We start from the raw sequence: 22,427 nt of genomic DNA, 5'->3' as shown, positions 1-22,427 counted from the left end.
TTAATTCAATAAAATTCACGTGTTTGTAGTCTATGTGGTTAATTTTACTCTCATATTGTCAGTTAATTGGAATAATCGGGGACAACTGCAATAATGTCCCCATTTAAAGTTTTTTTTATACACATTTAAATACAATTTTAAGGCTATTCCCACTGATTTAATGGACTAATTTTAAATCATGGTTCTAAAGTTCTTATCTACTAATGTCTACGCAACAATTTCTCATGTTTAACTTTTAATAATTTCTGTTTCTTTTTCGCCGTTTGAAAGTAGTTCCCTTGCAATAATCATTGCCGTTTTAAATGTATGTAAATAGTAGATATCTGCTTGAGTAGTGCGGAAACAACGATATCAATTATGTTAAAGACGATGGAAGTGACAGATTGTTCTTTTCATTCGAAGCAACGAGATTAGGGTCCAAAACAGAAACTGAAACTACAAACGATGGATTAACGATAATCCCATCACCGTCGATCAAGGTCCTTAGATAAATTGTTGTTTGAAAACACACACACACACACACACACACACACACACACACACACACACACACACACACACACACACACACACACACACACACACACACACACACATAAATAAAAAAAAATATTTTTTTAAGTTCTAATATTTTTAAATACATTTTTAGTAATTTCATCTGTGACATACTGTGAATTTCATCCATGATGCTACGACTATCGACACAACTAATAATGGAAATGTACGGAGCAGAAACGTGTGAAGGGATAAGGTGTTTTTTTGTTTTTTTGTTTTTTTTCAAAATAAAGTTCCCGTTCTCTCATCATCCTCTCTTCAAAATAAAAGACCGGTGGGCGTGTTGGACCTACAGAACCGTACCTGAGCAGCTGCCAGCGCTGGAGGCGGTCCCGGCTATAAACCCGTGAGGAGGCCGAACCTCCCCGCAGTTTCAGCGACACCTCCAGCACAGGCATCATCCCAGACCGGATCTACTCCGAGCATCATGCACCGGAACCTCCCGCACCACCGGACTCTGGTCCTGCTGTGTCTGCTGCTCCGGAACTCTCTCAGCTTCAAGAACGACGCCACGGAGCTTCTCTTGTCTCACGTTAGCACGACGGTACCGGAACCGCAGAGTAACGTGTCTCTCAACCGAGCCCGGACCGGCGGCAGAGCAGCAGCCGGGCAAGCGCACGACCGAGGCGGTGAGTGGAGGGAGAGAACTCGGGAGGGAAGTGAAGAGGTCAAGGGTGAACCATGTTAAGCGAAACACATAGTGAGTTGAGTGACAGTGTAGTTTAAATTATTATTGCGAAATGAACTTTCAAACATGAAACCTTGTATTTATTCACTGTTTATTTATCTTGTCCTTGACAACTTTATTGTTATTGTTCAGTTCTTCACCTATTTTAGTGTGGATGGAACGTACAATAAAATTAAAAAGTTCACGTTTTAAAAATGAAATGAAACGTTAAAAAAAGTTGATTTCCAGCTCACAGATAATGTGTTTATCAAGTCTCTTGTTAGAAGAACAGATTTAAAATGTGCAAAAATATGATAAAACTGACCTCCAGACATTACATACACATTACATTTGTTTAGCAAGAAAAGAAAATCAGCTATATATTTGAAGTTAAAATGCTGTCATCAAGAAAGTAAATTACTATCAATAAGAAGCACCTGATCTGCAGGAAGCTGACTTGACTCTTGATTTGATGTTCTGCAGCGACTGTCTGAGACACTGGAAACCAAAACAAGAGCAGTCCAGTGTTTGTTTCTGACGCAGAGTAAACTAGTTTTCCAGCGTGTGTTCCAGACTGCAAGAGAGCAGAGGGCGTGAACATGGGTGCGAGTCTCAGTGGGGCCGAAGCAGCAGGTCCTGGTGTCATCCTCTGCTTCCTCTGGTTCAGTTCATGTGGGAACGAATGAACCTCAGACCAGTGCTGGACCATTCATTTACAGAATCCTCTCTCAGTTATTTTAAATTTCAAACTGCAATATTTCGTCTTAGAACTTCAGTTTTCAACCCAACGAAATGCGTTTTTCGGATGGGTCAAGACTGAATACGCTTTCAAGAATAAGGTGGACTTTCTTGGTTCTGGTGAGTCAAACTGAAGGCCTGTGGGCCAAGTCCGACCCGCTGGGTCATTTTCTGTGACCCCAAATCTCTCTAAAACCATCCAGTTTACATAAAATCAAATTCAACACAAATTGAAAGCACCACCTCAAATATCTTGTTTCCGTGACCAACCAAGATTTCAAGCTCAATTTTTCTGGGTTGTTTTTTCCTGGAAAACGGAGACTATGAACAGCTGTTATGATCAATATAGTTGGAGTTCAATGATGGATGGGATGCAGATGAGAACACCAGTGTCACTGGTTGATGCTCAGGAGAAGCATCTTCTCCGTCCTGTTCCAGAAAGACCCCCTCCTCACACTCACCTTCCACATCATTAAAATGAGAATATTCATGTCACAGAGGATTGAAAACCCTCATGTCGTCAAAGTGTCGCGCTGCTGCTGATTCTCTTGTAGAGACGTCGGTCACGGTGGGAATGAACCTGCTGAAGAAGCATCACCAGTCAGGGAGACGCGTCAAGGATGATGCATTCCGGTGCCGTCTGAACTGAAGGAACATTTGATGCTGATGTTTTGTGTGCCACCTGTTTTGAGTTAGACATATTTCAGTAGGAGCGTGACTGACTCGACTGGATCACAGATGCCCTCTCGAACACTAAATCAAATTTGACTAAACACAGTCTCTGCGCTGGTTGATAGAATGGAACTAAATCAGGGTCAAACATTTAGAGTTTTGAGTGTAAGAATCTTGAATATAAAAAAAAGTTCAAGATTAAAACCTTTATTTTGCTTTAGATTATTTTTCTCCATGACTGCACCTGCACCTCTGTTTTGGAAGAGACGCTCAGATTCAGTTAGTTCTGGCAAAGTTGAACACACAATAGAAACCATGGTACCATCCATAAATGTGTGTTGGTTCCAGCTGTGGTGACCTTTGACCTTTAGTGAGCAGAGCGCCGCAGGTTAGTCGAGTCTTAAGAAGAAGTGGTTTGTCTTTCAGAGCGGACTCAGATCGGCTGCAGGGAGCTGCGCTCCACCAAGTACATCTCCGACGGCCACTGCACCAGCATCAACCCGGTCAAGGAGCTGGTCTGCGCTGGCGAGTGTCTCCCGGCTCAGATGCTACAGAACTGGATCGGTGGCACTCACGGGAAAAAGTTCTGGGGCCGTCGCGGCGGCGGCAGCGAGTGGCGCTGCGTCAACGACAAGACCAGGACGCAGCGGATCCAGCTGCAGTGCCAGGACGGCAGCACCCGCACCTACAAGATCACTGTGGTCACCTCCTGCAAGTGCAAGCGCTACTCCCGGCAGCAGAACGAGTCGGCGCACGAGGAGACGTCGCTGTCGCCGCTGCTGCTGCGCACGCACACGTCCAAGAGGAGGTCAGGGAAGAAGCAGCTGAGCGCCAACTGGCACGACGCCGAGCCCTGAGCCCTGAACCCTCGCAGCCGGCCCACAGGAGGACTGACTCTGAGGGCAGGACTGGACACCCTCGAGCTCTGCTGAGGATTCTGATAATGTGAACAGACGAGGGGCGGGACCGGGCCCAGGGTTCGGACCGCCTCCAGAACCACCAACACCAGGACCACCACAGCTCCTCTGTAAATATGTGAATACAGCGACGTGTGTACATTTCTACCAGATAAATGAGGTATAATGTAATATATTTTACAGAAACATTATGACCAGCATGAGTGACGATTGTAACAACGTCATGAAATAAACATCACTTTTTATGGCAAGTTGTGAAGTTTTTCCTGACAGAAAACATGAGTGTGAGGAGATGGACTGATGAGGTCCACTGTGGAACCAAGGCTGGAAGTGGAACAGGGTTTAGAGTGATGGGGAATAAATGGAAAAAAAAAGTTATATTGTCAAACCCAAATCAAATATATGCAATAGAACCGACAGAATGTCAACTTCAGTCATGCAAAAATGTGAGGGTCTGAATCTCATGACCATGAGTGATAAATGTTCGAATTGAATTTAATGAGCAAAACACAAGCACTCAGACGCATCTGATAATTTAGAATCGACTAAAAACAAGAAGCGAAACGCTGAAGCGAGTGGCTGCTCAAATCGTAAAGTTAAAATATGTACAGCAGTCTAACAGGAAATCGTCAGTGCTCGTTTTCAAAATTGGATTTCAACTCTGCATAGAGTCGATTTAATACGAGGGCCAACTGAAAATTACCAGTAGTAAGTAACGTTTAGACTACCGTTAACGAGACATTTTCTTTCGCTGAAGACCTTTATTGTGAAAGTATTAATCGGAAACTCGGCGTCTAACACGACTAACTTGATATACAAATCGGACACACTCCGCTATCCCACGAGTTTGGCGGGGTGTTTTTAAAATGTTAGGTTGGGACTCGTAACCTTCAGCGGTCCGTTTTCCCATGACAACCTGCCACGATATGCAAAATGACGTCGACACCCAAGTCAGGCCCACGAAGCCTGCTTCTTTCCTGGCGTGTGAGGCCGAGAAAAGTGTCCCGAGTCCCGCAGAGCCGAGCGTGGACTTCCCGGTGTCGGTGGTCCTTCCTGCTGGAGGCACCGGAGAAAGAACCGGGCTGCAGACACCGAAGCAGTTCTGCTACCTTCTGGGTAGACCGCTGATAAGCTACGCCATCCAGGCGTTCGAGAGGTAAGACGGACTCCGGTGGTATTCCGGTGGCAGCTGGAGGACTGAGAGCCGCGGTGTGCAGCTCCTCTACCGGCCACTGGGCGTCAGTGGACCCGGAGCGGTCCATTGTTCAATTAACCCTTTATGTTTCAGACTTTTATACTCGTGTTTCCTCACTCATCCTTTGTAAACATTCGATATCATTCTTCCTCTTATGTGCAGAGCGCAGGCAACTTTGACTGGCAACTTTTGGGCAACAGTTCCTTCTTTCATGGCAATAAATTCATGTTCATAATTAGGTTGTGAGTGTTTGGAGTGGCGGAAAACTAGAGCAGCAAACCCAGTTTTGTGTTTTGTTGTTTCTGGTTTGTCTGAAGTCTCACTTTATGAAACACAAGTGTGGGAGCATCTGGTGTGTGCTGGCAGGCTGCCCTGGGTCCAGAACATCGTGGTCGTCGTTGCCAAAGAAAACATGGAGCCGATGACAGACATCGTCCAGCGTTTCCAGCACAGGAAGGTTCGAGCAGTGCCAGGCGGCTCCACCCGCCACAGGTCCATCTATGAGGGTCTTTGCTCTCTGGACTGGGAGCCGACAGAGAGGCCGAAGGTGGTCATCATCCATGACGCGGTGAGGCCCTTCGTGGAGGAGGAGTTGGTGCGCAAGATCGCCGTGGAGGCCGACAAACACGGGGTCAGTTCCTCCAGCTTTCTGTCTCAAATGTTGCCTGCACCGATATCCCAGACATTATGACCACCTGATCTATACTTGCCAGTCACCCATTAAGAGCTGTCTTCAACAGTGAACCACATTATGACCGGCTGGCTTCATTTTAATATTATTTCCCAGGCAGCCGGGGCAATCCGCCCTCTCGTCTCCACGGTGATCGCCACCACACCAGACAGCTTTCTCGATCACTCGCTGGAGCGGGCCAAGTACAGAGCCAGCGAGATGCCTCAGGGGTTCAAGTACGATGCCATCCTTCAAGCCTACCAGCGGGTAGGTCTCATGGACAGAAACCCCTCACAGTTATATCGATCTGGTGGCGACATCCTCAGTGGCTTCGTCCAAATGTTGGAGGTCCGACCGACTGAGTTCAAATCTCATGTCTCTTGAGTTTGCGTTTGTGACTCCACTTCATGGTTTAGAAGGAAAAACAACTTCAACATCAGGGATGATGCAGACGGTGAGCAGAGACAATGAGGTACTCATTCCTCCGACCTGGCAGAAGAAGCTCTTCAATTTAAAACATGACATTCACGTTGACCTCGCTGACGTATCCACCTTTGATATTTCCCTCTAACAACCTCTGCGCTCGGATCTGAATCACGCCGTCGGCGTTTTAATATCCCGCCCCAGTTGTATCCTCAGATTACTTTAAAAACTCTTATGTTTTTTCAGCTTTCACTGAAAATGATCTCACGTTTTATTGCCGTCGAGTCCGATCGGGGCGGGAGTGATTGATTGAACCCCCCAACTGTGGGATTTGTACAGAAGCGAAAGTGTAAGGTGTCTGTCAGGTTAGGACTGTAGGTCATGTTGATGAAAAATCTCTGCGAGCTTCACGTTTGGAGCTTTGACATCCATTGAGAGGGAAAAAACTTGGAGCTGGGAAGACAAAAGCAAGGGGGGACACTCTATCCTGGACCGAGTGAGAGGCTTTTGTGCCATGAGAAAGTGCTGGAGGTTCAATTACCTCAAGAGCGTACAGTATTTCTCATGTCATTTCTCCTCGGTTCCACGCTGCCCAGGATAAAAGGCTTCTCTCTTGAAGTATAACCTCAGTGGAATCTCACGACACATAATGTTCTTCACCCTCCAGGATTATTGACTCCTACCAGTCAAACTTGTCAACGTCTGTGTTAGCCTTCACATCTTCATAAGGCTTCTGGGAGCGTTGGGATGTGTGGGATAAACTCATGTCAAGAGCTTCTGTTTGATGGGTTGAACTTAAGAAGCAACTCCATGGATGTTTAGATCCTGAATGGGATCCACAAACTGTAAGAAGAATTCTGGTGGCTTTTTTCAAGCCTAGACAGGGAAGGTACATGGATCCCATGATGGCTCTCCTCTCCACGTGTCCAAACCATTTGGCCTCCCAAGCAACTGCTGTCCACATCGACAGAAGGTCCTCACCTTGTCTCCTCTGCTGTCCACAGTGCACAGAGTTTGACTTGGAGTTTGGCACCGAGTGTCTCCATCTGGCTCTGCAGTACTGCGGCATCAACGCCAGGCTCATCGAGGGCCCGCCAGCCCTGTGGAAGGTGAGCTCGCCAGGGGCTTCATCTGGGATTTGGGGACATCCTGCCGAGTGTGGCTCTTGGCCCTCTGCTCTTTTACAGTTTGGGAACCAGGCAGCGTCACAAATTGAGTGCTGGCGGGAAGAAAGTGCGGTGTCTAGAGTGACTGTTTGAAACAGGCTGCATGTCAAACATCATCTCAGAAGACACCTACACAGAAACAGGGGTTCATTTGAGGTCTTTAAAGTGGCCACAAGATGCTGTACTTTATTTAATAGGTTGAATATCTTGGAGAGTAAGTGGATAGCTGGCACAGAGAGCTGTTGGTTCAGTTCCCGGCTCCTCCAGTGATTTGTAATGTTTTCCCTGAGAAGTGCTCTTTACCCATTGTTGCTCCTGGCACCGTCGCGTGGCAGCCATGACTGAATTTCCTTCTTCCATTTCAAATCTTATTTTTCAATTGTGACTCTTCAGTCAATAGAGTTATGGTCCATGGTTTTATTTACAACTCCTTAATAGGTGTCTTTTAACCCTGATGGTCGTAGGCGGTACGTTTTCTTCGTCTTTGGACGCGGAACAACCTTCTTATCCACAGGTCAAGATTGTCCCTCCGAATGTTCCGGTACCCAACAGCACAGAGTCTGTGATAAGATTTTGGGTCACACATATGATCTTCTCCATCTGTAGGTGACCTACAAGCGAGACTTGGCTGCTGCAGAGTCCATTGTTAAAGGTGAGTTCTGGTCCCCCTCATTGAGTTGTGTGTTTAACAATGCAGTCAAATGCGTCACAATCATCATCGCTATGACCCCAGACGTTGGTTACAAGCTAGTAACCCAGGGCCGACGTGCCTCGGGTCGGATCAGAGTGACTGTGACAAGTCAAGACAAGAGTGTGACTAGTCTGAGATAAAGTCTGGAAGCAGATGTTGGAGGATGACATCAGGTGTTTCATTATCGAGACTCTGAGGTCAATGGATTCATTGTTTGGTTTTTTTTTCATGAGAGGAAACTTCTCACATGTGTCAAGGTGAGACAGCAAATGTCATGAAGACGCGTGAAGAGAACTGGTTTACCGGGAGACACACCTGAACTTAATGTGTGGTGCTTTTTAGTTGAGGTCCCCACGGATGGAAAGATCTGTCCAGGTTGGACATGAGTCTTCCCCTGGTAGAGGAGGATCTTGCAATCTGGTTCACAAGTGGTGGAAGGCTGAAGCTCCTCAATAAGCGGTTTTACACTGGTGAGCAAGAGAAGCATGTTGTCAGGACCCGGAGCACCTCTGTGTTCCCCAGAAGATCCTGGAAAGAGGGAAGACCGGGCTTCTTCGCTTCAGGTGCTGCCCTCTGGATGTTTCCTCAGACAAGATGGTAGATGAATAAACATATCTGTGGTTCCTTATTTGTGGTCTGCACAAAGTGTAGTAGCAGTCAATCATGTGACACAGTTGGACAAACTGCGTTGAGGGTGCCATGGAGACCCCAGGCTCAGCGACAGAACACATCTCAGTGTTAAAGCAAAGCCAGAACTGCTGTTTGTTTGAAGGCTGGAAGTCATTTGCGATTCCTTCAGCAAGGCTTTGGCCAATGTTAGATTAAGTTAGCTTTAATCTCAGACAAATGACCAGCGGAGATCATTGTTGCTGCGAAGCTTCATCTGGAGCAGATAGAACCGGCTGATTTTGTGCGTGACAGTTCAACAAAACACGCATCGGGTCTTTTTCTCCAAAACAGTTTCACATAACTTCATCGGAGGTAAGGGAAGTTCACCAGAGCGCAGAAAAAATGTGTCATCTATTTGAATACTGTAACTTTGCGATTTCATCGGTTTCCGAGTTCAGAATCCTTAAACGTTTCTTGTCCTTCTCTCCTCTCTGACAGTTGATTTTTATTGACTCTAGTTTTTATTATTGCATAATTTTCCCCCTCACAGTCCAGTATTCGTTCCTCTCCATCAACTTTATTTTCCACTGGATGAGGTGATCTGAAGTGGCGTTTTTTATTTTTCCTTTTGACAGTGTTAAAATGCCTATGTTCCATTTTAGTCTGAAATGTTTCCTTTTTGTGTTGCCACCTTGTTGAGAGATGTTATGGTGCAGCTAATCTTGAATGAACATTCAGTTTCTGGATTCAAGCAGCATCAAGCTCGTCCTGGCGAGGACCGTGTCACATGTCGAGTGTCGTGATGAAGCCATTCTCATGTTGAATTATTGGACCACAGTTGAGTCAAGTTCTGTTGCTCAGCATCAAACATGCTGAGTTGCTGGCCAGGGCTGGTCCTGGATCAGTCAGTGATGATGGTCATGTCACAATCCTTCCCTCACATCATTTCTGAGCGACAGGTCGTCCCTGAGGTGACAAACACGTCAGCTTCTTCCTCCATCGACTGAAACGCTCTTCTGTTTCAGACAGCTTGTCCAGGTCAGCCTGCATCATCACCGACGGTTCGTCTCAGGCCACGACTCTGGCTGAAGAACTGCAGAAGGCTGTTGCCACTATGGAGATGGTACGTGGACGTTTGCACCTCTAAAAATTCACCTCGCCTACATTTATCCACCCATTTCTTCCTCTCCTGTTGTCGACCTTTTTTCTCACGGCCCTGTAGTGGACACAAATCACATTGTTAGTGAAGGTGAGTGGCTCAGCGAATGTGTCTTTGAAAGAAATAATTTCATTCTGCCTATTTGTTAGAGAATTCTCTCCCTATTTTACCAGCCTGGGGGCTTCAGCCATCCCAGATGATGATGTTCAGTCTGTCGTCTTCATCATCGCCAACATGTGTGGTCCTCACGTTTGGTGTTTTCAACTGTTCGGGAACCAAACTGCACCCACTTGTCGAGAGAGCGGCCTGACCCGTTTACTTCTGTTGATTAATAGTCTTGAGGAGCTCTTCATCCGTCAGGCAGCCACTGATCCGAACTGACAGGACCCTGGAGAGTTCTGCCTCCTCTTGGTTTCTGGGAAAAACTCCTTCCCACATTACTCTGGGTTCTTGTTGCAAACTGTCTTAGTGCGTTGAACAATAGCTGGAAACAGCAGCGTGTTGCAGATGTGCGGCAACTGAGGAGATATTAGGTTTGATGGTGCTGACCCCTGAAACGTCGATCTGTGAAACTGCTGGCGAGGAACTGGACATTATGAAAGCTTTGGTCTTCCAGCTGAGGCATGAACGTCAGAACCATTCGTCACAGCTGCAGCTAAACATCACCGCAGATCCTTCAGGTTTACTTTAGTGCAGATGAGATATGAGCACCGACATGTTTGGACCGTCCGTGAAGAACAAAGAACAAAGAAATAAAAAGAAGAAAGTGTAGATCAATGGTGGAAATGTTATTAGAAAAGTAAAAGAAAAATGGGCAAAAAAGTCGGTTGTCAAGGAAAAAATTGACAACCCCAAAAAATGGTGACCAAAACCAAAAAAATCAACCTTTGGTAAACACTTATTCGACACCGACAGATTGTGGTGCCTCTCAGTTGAGGTGGAACTCCTTGGTGTTCCTTCAGAAGAAGTTTCTGAAGAGAGGGAAGTCTTCTTTATTTCAGCTCCTGTGATCAGGAATAGCGAGAACACGGTTGTGGTCAGCTGTAAAAGAAAAGGAAAGCTAACTTGTTAGCTTCAGAGGAATGAACGAGTCCGTTATATTATCATCACGATTGTGAGAACAGATCGATGGCAGGAATGAGGTGGAGAAATTGGTTGCACATGTTCTTAAGTGCAGCACGATCCAAGTCCAAGTCGTCATCAGTGGTGTCACACGGGCGGATGTGTCTGTCCGGCGCTGGACGAGTCCCCTGAGACAGATCGGGGTCAGTGTCAGATGATCACAGCCGGTCCCGTCAGGTGTTTTTCTCTTGTTTTCACAGCCACATTCTTGAGGGAATGGTAACGGGAGAAGAAGAAAGGAGGAGATGAAAGCGAGAGGAAGAAGCAGAAGAGTATCTTTTGTCTCGGAGACACTCTGTGACCTGAGACAGGAAGCTGAGGTGTGCGTGTGTGGACGTGCTGGTTGATGATGTTGTTACAAGCTTAGCTTGTTTCCTGGTATGGACTCAGTCTTGTAGAGTGTAGAGTCAGCTGGGGACGGTTCTGCCACATCATGATGCTTTTGTGGGTTTCCACCCCAGCACTCCGGTTTCCCAAAACACAGAGGTTGTGCAAGGTACAGTCCCTCATCTCTGGTTTAGATCTGACTTCCTTTAGATCTCCACTTCCTTGTGGCTGCCTAGCTCTTTGTCACTTCGTCCACAGTTTTTCCCAAATTATGCAGCGAGGAAAACCATTCCAACCTTAAAAGTGGAAAACACTGGAGCTCGTTTATAATGGACTCCGAGTTAGCCTCTGATGGAGTCGCTGACTTGTCGTGTCGATGTGATTCATGCGAGGGAAACAGGTGCCGGTGCACTCGGCATGACTGAAGAGGTGATGGAAACGCAAACTGGAAGGTTCTTGACCTCTAGAGAGGTCCAGACGATTCATCTCTCTGCAACACGGTGCAGTGTTAAAAACTGAAAAAACACTTCTCCACACGACTGAAACACGCAGACGCTCCAACAGATTTCACTCTTATAAAAGAGATAAACATCTAGTTAGAAGAAAGCTCCCCATCAGAGAAAGGTCAAGCAGATGCGTGGGTCTGCTGAGTCAAACGCTTCTGAGTGAATCCTTCCATTGGACTCGAGTTGCTCCGGTTTGACCTCCTGTGCTGTTAATGATTGTGGTAAAGATCCCAACGTTAATGAGTCAGGCGCCTGTGTTGCAGAAGCTCGACATCATCCTGGACCTGGACGGGAACTTGGGCAGGTGTCCGGTCCAGGAGTGGAACTTCATCCAGGTTTCCGTAGGTGTCCTCATCTGCTGCAGCTACAAATGGATTTATCATCCTGGATGTCTTCCCTGAGACCAGTTGATCCTTGCTACGGGATTTGTCTCTGATCCTGCCTCCACTGGTCTGCAGATCAATCGCTCCGACCTGGCTGCAGTCCGGCCCATCTGTGCAGCTCTAGAAGCGTCCGATCGAGCTCTTCTCCACCCGCTGGTCGTCGTCTGGGTGAGTCAGTGTCAGCAAATTGTTGCTTCAAAACTTTCCGATCATCACTGCTTCTAATAAGATCTACAACTTCAGTAGGAGACGCTCGTAATTCTCCAAAGTCTGCTTTTTATTTTGAACCACCGGCTAAAATAAAGTTCTGTGACGGGTCCAACACAACCTGGAAAGTTCTCTCAAAGGAGCCTCTCAAACATTCCAGTGGCGGAGGATAAATGTCACATCTTGTAAACCTGAGTGATCTGTTGTTGGACTCTTTGTCTTTTAACAGTCTAAGATTGACGAGTCACCAGATTTGGTCTCTGCCCCGTCAGCGAGTGCGAACTTTTCGTCTACAGGATTTTTTCTCCAGCAGGAAGTAGCAGGTGGAATTCTAAAATATCAGGGGCTCGGGTCTACAGACCCATTAGGGCGAGAATATTTCTATTGTCGTCTGGGTCTTGAAGGACACTTCCCTTAGGACTAGTAGCTAGAGCATCAAGCATGCTTCTCATGAAGTTTGTGAAATTCTGATGTTATATTTGGGACTAGAGACGCTGTGATGCTTTGGTCAAGTAAGCCAGGTGGATCAGCCAGACGGATACTTCCCTCGCTGCCACCTGGACAGCCCTGCAACCACACCATCCTGGTTGTCTCCATGCTACTTACTCCAATGACTTGCCCAAGACGCACTGCTCCAGCAGGTTCCCCAGGAGATTATTCTGTTCCTTCATTATTCCTCCCTGCTGATGAACTTTGCCTTACTTGATCTGAAACTCAGATCATTGGGCTGGATGGCTTTAGTTTCGGTGAGGTGTGCATTCTCTTCCCCAAGCCAAGGCTGTTTTTTGTCCCGCTTGTAAAAGTGAAGTCCATCGAGGCTTGAGATGTTTGAGCTGTTAGGAAAGTTGATCGCTCCCCTGAGAGCTGCTCACCTTCAGACTGGCAACATCCAGACCAGCGAGCGGATCAACGCTGGTAGTTCAGAGTTCAAAGAAACAGAGTCCGATATTGGTGAAACTGTTTGAACAAGAATTATGTGGAAAATGAACCTTTGCAATTTTGACACAAACCACTAAGCTAAAGAAATAAACCAGCAAATGTCAGCGGATCCAAAGTCAAACCAGGGTGGGCCATCCTGTGGTATCCCAGACGCGAACCCGCTCTCCGTTACACGAGTTCTCCTCCTGTTTGCAGCCTGGATCTGGATAGGCCTCTCTATCACCCCTCAAGGTTCCATCGAAGTTCTTTAAATGCGGTTTTGACGTTTGGAACTGAAACCTGGACCAGGACTGGCATCGGCATCCACTTTTAGGAGGACCACCCGCCTCAGTCTGAGATCCTGGCTGTGAAGAACTCACAAGCCATATCCAGGAATACAACACTACCAGCCAAGTAGAAACAGCTCCAGTCTCCAGGGCTTCCTGAAGAATTCCTAGATCAAGCACTGGTTAGCAAGATCCACTCGACTGAGAGGACCACATTCTGGGAAAACTCTCGCAGATGTAGAGCTCTGACCGCTCTTGGGTCTCCAAGTTGGTGGGTGCTCCAGGCTCAGTTACTTTCCCCAGAACTTTTCTGGTTTCAAATACATCCATCACTAACTCGCCTTGTTGCATGATGTTCTGCCTCCATGTGAAGCTGTTCTGTGATCGACTGCGCTGTCTTGTGTTTTTGACAGGTGTGTTTGAGCACTGCTGTCGAGCCGTCCGTCACAGTGCCGGAGCCAGAGGCATTTATGGATCTGGCCTCGACTGCCAAGCTCCGAAATGTCTTCCTGTACGGCATCCAGCTCCGTCTGTGCACGGTGAGTTCTTTCGTCTCCTCCCAAGTGCAGTAGAGTCACAGTTAATCTGACATAGTGATGTCTTTTTCCGGAGCATTCGAGGTTGAAACCTCAGCAACCTACGAGGAACTCTGTTGTGGTGACGCGGTCAGTTTTTGGAATGTTGAGTTTAAAGTCTTTTATTTACTTTTTGTGGTGCCTTTTATAAGCAGGTGTGTTTTAAAAGATTTTTTGATCTTGAGTTGTCGTGTCCAATTCTTACAGTGGAGCATGAACATTACGCTGTGTAAATCAGACATTTTGTTATGAAGAGTAGTTCTCTCCACACGCCGTCGCTGCCCTGCCAACACGCTCTCAGTTGGTTGTGTTGTACTCACAGCGAGCAGCTTGACGGATCGTCCAGCTTTTTTGGATTTATAGCTTTCACCTCAGCTGTTGGGCTGAAGTTTTGAAAACAGCTGGAGCGTCAACCTGCGAAGTAAATGAAAGATGAGAAAAGCACTTGTCTGCCAAAGAGTTGTCAAAGACTGAAAAAACATCACGTTCGTCTGATCTTATCGTGCAGCGGCGAAAAGTTGTGGTACAAATCAGATATCTTAGTGCTGTGATGAGTAATTCCCACCACATGTCATTGTTCTTTTTGCCAGCGCCTTCTGCCGATTGTGGTTGTCAATGACGGCGCTTGAACCAGGGTTTCCTCCCTGAAGATGCAGAACGTTGGAGATTGTTTTAGTAGGCTCACTAGTATTCAGGTCTGGAGAGTTTGGAGCCAAGACAAACGAAAATGCTGTTAGCTCCTGCAGGGTTGATCAGACGGCATTCCTGAGCCGTGACCGTCAACCTGCTGATGCAAGTGCTTTAAGCGTCAGAGTAGGTGCGTGTTATGTAACTCTTCAAGCCTCCTACGCAATCGGCTGATCCAGTCTGGTCGCACTGATCGGCTGATCACAGCCCCGCAGGATTCCTTCTAGATTCTGAGGGACCAATCAAAGGTGAGTCTCCGCGACTCGTGGGATGTGGATAAACACAAGATTTTCTTCCGAAAACAAATATGTCAGCTGTGATTGCAAGGTAGTCATGCGTCAATGAAGGCATGAGAATTGGCTAATTTAAATCTAATTCAGCTGTCCCCAGGAAGCGCTGCCGCATCTCTTGCAGCCTGGTGGACACTGACTTCACCACATGTGAGAAATGTGACAACAAACAAACACACACACACTTCTGCTACTGGACTCAGAATCAGTGAATCTGAACACTGAAAGTTTTTTTCTCTTCATCTAACCCAGTGGAGTAACTCATCTTTATGTGTCCAATGAAAATATCTGACCTCCTCTCTGGACAAGATCTTTGCTCCTGCATTGATCTGGGCTTGATTCATTCGTCTCTAATGTGGGCTCTGAACAAAAGCTGTGGCTGTGAGTGTTTATCCAGGATGACGTGAAGTGTTTGGCCTGACATGCTGCAGAAATGTGAAGCAGAAGGGTCGTGAGAACTCGAGTTGTTTCCAATTACAGAATGTGAAAGTCAAAGACGTTGGTATCTCTTTCTCATCTCTGGCATGTTGTAAATCAGACCTTTGTCAGTTAGTGACCAGAGGTCTGCTTCATGTTTGGACGTCGTGTTTTGATCTCCTTTTGTTCCTCAAGACTGCCAGCTTTCATGACTTTCAAGGGATGAAGAGAAGGGAACTCAGTCAATCAACTTCACCTTTAATCCAAAAGTCTTCTGCTCTTCGCTGTTAAGATCAAAACCGGTGTTCAGTTCCCTGACCTGAACCTCCTCTGTATGATGAACTAACTGATGGAGAACAAGGATATACCATCGGCTCATGTGAGATAGTACACCTTTAATTATTGAAATATGCACCTTCCTCTTTGGCTTTTCAGCTCAGTCTCAGAAGGCTGGATAGATGTGAGAAGTTTGTTAGTCAGATATTACCTCATACGGCACATCCGACCCTTTACGCATCAGATGTTGGTTTTTTAATGTCGGGTGCCTCTGTTTTTTTGCAAAGGTGGGAGCTGCATAGTTGGGGATCTAGAGGTCGAGGTTGCTCCAGTCTGACGCTGCGTAGCATAGTGAAGCAGGTACAAATCGCATTGTTCTTTTGTGGCCTTTTTATTGGTTCATTTTCTTGTTTATTTACTCGTCACCCGGGAGTTTGTGCCACTTTATTTAGTCAAGAGTGAAATGGAGAAAGAACAATGCCGCATCTGAAAGGAAACCTGATCAAAGCGCTTTTCTCTGAGCACTTTTCCGTTTGTTTTGTTCTTTCCCCCAAGATGCCCATGAGCTAATCATCGGGCACAACAATGCGTTAAATTCTCCAACACTCCGAAGACACCGGCTGAGAAGCCTCCGACACTTGATCCTCATCGACGAACTGGATGTTGTGAAAGCGGTGACGGTATGTGCTATCGGTGTCGGCCGCGGCGATAGGAAGTGTCATCGGATCCCTCCTCGTACAGCGTCCCAGCCACTTGTCATCCTGTGAAAAGAGAGTTGTCACGTTGATATATGGGTGTTGTAATCCCTGAAGTGAGAGCCCTGATGTTTACCCAACCCCATATTTCCTGCTCCTCAAAGAGCCGGGCCCAGGAATCCTAAACCTGAGAGGAGATTAGCTGCTCAGTGAGAAAAGAGAGAGGGAGAAAAGACGGGGACACTATAGCTCCATTCTCTTCTACCTGTTTAGATCAAGGTCTGAAAGGCAGACAGGTGAAACCGGACACGACCTGGTGAAGCCAGTGCTGTGACACCCGCAGAGTTTGTACTCTCGCCGGGGTCAATGGAGATTAGGAGAGCCGCTGACTCTGTGGTTTCTGCACACTCCAGACTTTGTCACGTTCCGTAGAAACTGAGCAGCTTCGAGTTGGCTTTCAGGATGAGTAGGAACAAGTGCAGGTTAATGAGTGGTGACGAAGATTGCACTTCTTTCTCAAGGCAGCAGTCGCTCGCACCTTGCATTTGATTAGCCCAACAAGACGTCTGATTCTTGATGTCGTCATGCTGTGGCAAACAAATGTGTTGCTGAGATTATGTTCATCTCCTCTGAAATATCTGGCTCCAGTGTCTTGTCTTGGCTGGTGGTGTAACTTCACTTTTCCTGTATTGAAACACATGTCTGAATGCTGCAATCGGCACATAAGTGTCCTGTGTGTTGCCAGTCCTGGTCAGAGTCAAAGAAACTTGGGGGCATCAGGAGTAATCGTCCATCACCTCACAGTTGTGGAGCTTTCACTGGCAATTACTCAGGAGAGGTTTCACAGCGCTGTGCCAGGACATTAGCTTCCCAAGAAGCTTTTATCTGCTCTCACTCCATCCCTCCGATCACACGTGGGTCGTATCGTATCATATCGAGCTGAGCAGCTCTGTGAAAGTGGAACCGGACTCTGGGTTCACACCCTGGCTAGATGTGCCACCTCCACTGTCCTAGCACGCTCTTGCTAATCCAACAGCTGTCAACGAACGACCAGCGCCTCTCGTGTGTTGCTAACTTTAGCAGACAGAAACTTGAAGATCCTGGGAACAATATTCATCTCCTGAAAGTGCTTCTCACATGTGACGTCTTAAGAATGTTGAGGTGCAGGCAATAGGATGTGGTCGGGGAAAGGTTGATCCTCGCTGGTAGAGCGTCGTCACACTGAGGCCAAGTCCAGTTCACCCCATGCCATGCCGCTTCAGCCCTCCACTCCTGCAGCGTGCTGGACCGTATCCAATCATACTGCATGTCACATGATCCAGGCAGGAAAGTGGCAGTGGAAAGTGAAAGCAAACCTTTTGCCTCTTCAAACTCTGTGCTGGGTTTTATGATTCCGAGTTTAGTGTCAGTCTCTCTTCTTCTGACTCTCACTGGAGTGATTCCTTTCAACCTCCACATCATCAGAACTTAAGAGGAAGATTCAGACTCACTTGTGTTTGCCCGACCCGTTCTGGCTTCAAACTTGATCCTGCGGAAATCAAGATTGACTCCTGACAGCTCAGCACAGGCAGAAGCAGTGCCCCCTCCCTCCTCTGGGGTCAAACTCTGTAAGCTGCGTCATGTGCTGGATATCAGGCCCGATCTACCCCGAGAGCTCCAGATGTGTGAAACCTGACCGCTGAGTTCAGGACGAAGACCATGCCAAGTGGTGTTTACTCAGCTTTGATTCTCAGATTAAAAGACTAGCGAGCGCCATGTTAGGGTCCATGTTCCCTGACTCCTGGGGGAAAGGGCATTCCAGGAGTGTTAGAGTTTATATAGGAGCGCCAGCTCTTCACAGTTGGTTTGTAAACTCTCAGTCACATGGCGTAATGGCGTCTGTTTGTTCAGCCAAAGTGGTTTCTGACCACCCACGGTAGTCCTGCTGAACCAGAGTTTGTTATCGTGTGGCGTCACCATCCTGCTCTGCTGTCAACGTTGTTGCGTATGTTTGTTGGAATGATGCTTGTCCACCAGGCCTCCAGATGTCCCCGTTTTCCCGGACAGTGATGTGCAGTGATCTTCCTGTTGGGTTGTCGACCCCTATTTAATTGGACTCATGGAATCATCGACTTCACAAGCTCCTCAGGGTTCAACACATGTCGTGGTAGGGAGCCCTCTAGGGGACAGCAACATGATTTACACTGGGAAGATGAAATCCGCATTGATGGATAAAGTACATTTATGAGATAATTGTGCGTGACTTATAGTTTACTTATCAGTAGTGTCTTTGATGGATGACATCATGCTGCTTGAAAAGCCATAAGTTGTGTCACTCCAACTTCCTCCATTCCTGTGAGCAAGCGAACGTGGTTTGCTCCCACACTGACGCTTTCAAACAGACAGGTGCTGACCGACTTCACTTTCACACTTGTGTGTAAACCTCAACTGCTGTCCCGCCGGGTTCTCACACTCCATCCGTCAGGCCACACTGTCGTCCTCATCCTCCCCTGTTTAGTCTGCGGTAGACTGATGTTTTGACAGCCCTGTGAAAACAGTGGCTTTCACCTATGTTCGTGTGTTTGGATTTCTGTCTCATGCTTGAGCCGCGGAGGGACTTCGCCATGCTAACTTGAGGTGGACGTGTTTGGAAGGCAGACGCCGTCCCGCACCTGCGCATGACCTGAGATGCTCCAGGATTATGCTGCGCTGGGCGTCCTCGGCTCTGGTGTAAGCGATAAGGTGCGATAAGTAGATGAGGAATCCGTGAACGGGTGTGTGGGGGCTCAGGAGACCTGCTCTCACTTTCAACGTCGACCCTTGTTCTGTCCCAGTCCATAAATCCCACACAGGCACTCAGCTGAAGTGCCATTCGTCCTCTCCCTGTTTTGCTGCGTGTCTTCTGCTGAGCTCAAATCAAAGAAAGTCGTCTCTCAGCAGAAGATTTCTGGAAGCCTCTCGGAGTGGCGAGTCAGAGGAGGATTCACATCCCCACGTGTGCCCGACAGACGCCCCCAGACAGGATATTTTGGAAGGACGTGTTGACAGAGTGTTGCCAGCGTACCATGGAAGGATTGTGTGGCTGCGATTGTGCCTCGCTGCACTGAATAGCAGTTATCAACACAAAAGTTGGCTTTTTCTTCAGTCGGAAAGTTTGACGGAACTAACAGTCACACAAAGAGCAGGGTGGGATACACAGTTATTCATTTTCCTACATTATGAGCCTTTCAGAGGAAATGAGGCAGAGTGGGAACGACATGGGATGTAGAAAGCAGACGTGCATGCACCGACAGCATTAGCTGCAGGAAACGTCTCCTGTGGAGGTGCTGCTGAGGTTCGGCTGTCTTCTCCAGCCAAGTCGCTCTGTACAGATTCACAGCGGCTCACTTAGATGTGTTTTCTTTGAGTGTGACTTGCTGCCTGCGGAGGTGAGAAAACCACAGTCTGATGCCACCAGTACACACAAACAATTTAGTGTGGCATTGCTCTTCACCTGGGTGCCTTCTAGTGGACACAACTTGCTCATAAACAGAAGGCTATACGCAGAACTAAATCAGTAGGGAGGCCAGACTCGGATGGTTTGGAGATGTGGAGATGAGCGGCAGGAGGAGGACATGAAGGTCTGACTAGAGGATGATGAATACAGGTGAAGGTGGAAGACTTGCTAATGGAGTCAAAGACCTGATTCATTCACTTCACATTGTTTATTGGATGGAAACAGTTTGTAAATTGTTCCCATTTCATGACTTCCAAATGAATTAGGTCTAACTGCTGTGATGTTCTGGGCGGAGTGAGAGGCCTCATGATGTTGTCCCACTGGAACTGCGTTCGCACAGCACTGTTGTTTATTGAATAGTTCTGATCATCCTGCTCCTCCCGCTGCTACTCAAGATCAGCGTCCAGCGACGATCCAACTGTTTGGAATTCAAATGATATTTCGTCTTCAATAAAAAAGAGAAAGAACAGTGCTGGTTTCAAAATCCCGATTCCTGCTTTGATGGCTTACAGACCCTGAACTGAAAAGACAAAAACATAATTTGATGTTTTCACAGTTTCTGCTGTGGACATTGTTCAACCTTCCAAATGGTGGGAGACTTTATTTTCTCGTTCTCATGGAAAGGAAAAGAGAAAACATGTGAGGGAGATGTCAGCTTGATGAATATGTGCAAATTTGAGAACACTAATGAACGCCAGCTTCTGGATTATGAGAAAAAGTCTTGTGGAGGGTCAGGATGGGGCTTCAGACTTCAGGACTGACCGGTAATCGGACCTCCAATCTGCCTGCTCTTGTCTGAGATTAGCCGCAAGCTACTGCCTGTCTCAGTGATGAGGAGCGGGTGGTGATGGGGGAGCAGCGCAGGACCACAATAGCCACTCAGAAGCGAGCTGTCAGGAGCGCTGAAACCTTATCCTCTCTCAGACTGAGGGGCCGTGTTTTTGCCGCTATTGTATCGCTCAGAACTTGGGGGTCATTCAGGGAGAGTTTTGTGAAGAAGTTGCAAACCACATTTTGGATCCAAGGGGTGTGAAAATGAAGGCAGAACACAAGTGCAAATAGCTGTAGAAAGAGTCAGTTGTGCACAGTTTCCTTTAAGCTACATTGAAAGATATTCTCCAAAAAAAGAAGGGGCCTCGCAAAGAAAACATACTAAGCACAAAAGACCAAAAACGACCACTAAAATATAAATAAATAAAAATAGAAACCCACCCTTGCTAAGACAAAAGTTTTTTTTTGTTTTCTTGCTGAAGAAAGGAAGATGGTGTCGAAAATGTCAAATGGGTTTTCGTCAAAAAGAAAAAAAAAAGTGGTGAAGAATACTTATGTGTAAAAGGCCAGGAGTAGATTTGTGTTGTCATGTTTCATTTGTCATTTGAATTAAAAATGCTTCAACCGAGAGCCTGAGTTTAGTTCTCACAAGGAGTGACCGGGCCCTTGAGTGGACCAGGACGGCCCGGTGTTTCAGGGCTAAATGCTATGTAAGTGAAATGAAAAGCGGCAGTAAAAACTCCCTCAGTGTTCTTGGCCTCTTTGGTTATAGTAGCTGGTGTGACAATAGCAACTCCTTCCAGAACTCTTGGCACCAGCGTCACCACAAGCCGTTTTTCACTTAGGCTCCCTGGCATGTCATGCGCAGCGGCACCAGGAGAAGGCGTGCGCGTTGTCACCGTTCACGATTCTAATTGCCTGAACTTCAAAGTCTGCCTTTCTGGTGCTCCGCTCGAGACGAAAGATCGAGGTGGTCCGTGACATGTGACGGTGAAAGAGTCTTGTGAGGTCCTGATGTTGCCCTTTGTTTGGAGCTGAGACAAAGCCTTCGCTGACACAGGAAAGTTCCTGTGGTTTAAGTTGGAGTCTTGGCACTGACTTGCTTACACGCTAAAACAATCAAATCTATATATACTGAGAGCCTCCTATCCCCAGACTTCCCTTTTCATGTCCTGGTCTGCTCTGAAAGTAGCACCTCTGAAAGCCTGTCCTCCCTGCCGTCTACATCCCCATCAAGCCGTGCCGGCTGGGTCTTGCTGTACAATATCCTCACACCGGCCGACAGGAACAGGAACCTATGAACTCCTTGTTTCTTAGAGAAGCACAGGCAGGTCACGACTGTGGCCGGAAGCTCACCATCGAGGGAAATCAAATCCGTCTTAAGCCTATGAACACTGTGCGCTCTGGTGTTTAAGGCCCAGATTGTCTTCTGTTTCCCATAAACTTGCTCACAAAGCGTGCCCACAACATGCAGCTCTTCATTGAGGCTCCACTCAAATCCTCATGGGAGTCCCTGGTCTGTAAGAGAAACAGCTTGGCTGTCAAAACCGACCACCTACAAGAACCCATTGCGGCTCTTCAGCCAGCCCCAGAACCCTCTCTAACCGCTGTGATAATACCTCCAGGACCTCTCCAGTCGGTTGTTGTTGAGTAATTCCACCCAGATCTCGTAATCTCCTCCCACCGCAGGAGCTTTGAGTGGCACCTCGAGTTGTGCCACTAGCCAGCGGGCACAGAGTGTGCAGCTTGCCTTGACGTTTGGTCTTGGACGGAGGGGAAATGTTCAGCTCAAAGCTTCGATCCTCTTCGTGCAAGTTGTTCTCCTGTGCACACATGCAGCCTGGCTAATAGAGTCGGTCGCTGTGGTGAGATGTTGCTCCGCGCTCTGTCCCAAAATTCTCTCCCTGGGCTTTCACCGCCGTTCTGAACTATGTATAGGGTTTTCGTAAACCTGGAGGTATGAAATTGTAGTTTGATTGTCAACCCACAGCTGTGGCGTGGTTGTGTTAGGTTTTTGGCTGGAATCTTG

General features: G+C 47.2%; 2 protein-coding genes across 5 annotated transcripts in view; both read left to right on the top strand.

Moving 5' to 3' along the window:
* Positions 1 to 937: 937 nt before the first annotated feature.
* Positions 938 to 3,751, top strand: sostdc1a (sclerostin domain containing 1a). The gene is made up of 2 exons (XM_053843624.1): positions 938 to 1,184; positions 3,059 to 3,751. The coding sequence occupies exons 1-2, from the start codon at positions 983 to 985 to the stop codon at positions 3,487 to 3,489; spliced, it is 633 nt and encodes a 210-aa protein (XP_053699599.1). The 5' UTR covers positions 938 to 982; the 3' UTR covers positions 3,490 to 3,751.
* Positions 3,752 to 4,344: 593 nt separating this feature from the next.
* The window catches only part of crppa (CDP-L-ribitol pyrophosphorylase A), a 25,231-nt gene continuing 7,148 nt past the window's right edge, over positions 4,345 to 22,427 (top strand). For 2 of the 4 annotated variants that reach the window (XM_053843887.1, XM_053843886.1), the window contains exons 1-10: positions 4,345 to 4,705; positions 5,111 to 5,375; positions 5,532 to 5,681; positions 6,842 to 6,946; positions 7,610 to 7,655; positions 9,329 to 9,426; positions 9,526 to 9,552; positions 11,681 to 11,758; positions 11,876 to 11,968; positions 13,626 to 13,751. In XM_053843887.1, the coding sequence (XP_053699862.1) occupies positions 4,458 to 4,705; positions 5,111 to 5,375; positions 5,532 to 5,681; positions 6,842 to 6,946; positions 7,610 to 7,655; positions 9,329 to 9,426; positions 9,526 to 9,552; positions 11,681 to 11,758; positions 11,876 to 11,968; positions 13,626 to 13,751 (1,236 nt within the window). In that variant the 5' untranslated portion in view covers positions 4,345 to 4,457. Of the gene's footprint in view, positions 4,706 to 5,110; positions 5,376 to 5,531; positions 5,682 to 6,841; positions 6,947 to 7,609; positions 7,656 to 9,328; positions 9,427 to 9,525; positions 9,553 to 11,680; positions 11,759 to 11,875; positions 11,969 to 13,625; positions 13,752 to 16,012; positions 16,138 to 22,427 lie in introns of all 4 variants that reach the window. The other 2 variants (XR_008412569.1, XM_053843888.1) reach the window with 2 other exon arrangements.

Source organism: Synchiropus splendidus, chromosome 15 (genome assembly GCF_027744825.2).
Source record: "Synchiropus splendidus isolate RoL2022-P1 chromosome 15, RoL_Sspl_1.0, whole genome shotgun sequence".
In the NCBI taxonomy this organism is placed as follows: Eukaryota; Metazoa; Chordata; class Actinopteri; order Syngnathiformes; family Callionymidae; genus Synchiropus; species Synchiropus splendidus.
Note: the sequence above shows the minus strand (reverse complement) of the source record. Positions and strands in the feature narration are given on the sequence as shown.

What these genes read in the sequence shown, in the direction of transcription:
- sostdc1a (XM_053843624.1), top strand. Translation starts at nt 983, where the DNA reads ATGCACCGGAACCTCCCGCACCACCGGACTCTGGTCCTGCTGTGTCTG. An exon ending in GCAAGCGCACGACCGAGGCG is followed by an intron (nt 1,185 to 3,058) that starts GTGAGTGGAGGG and finishes TTTGTCTTTCAG; the next exon opens with AGCGGACTCAGATCGGCTGC.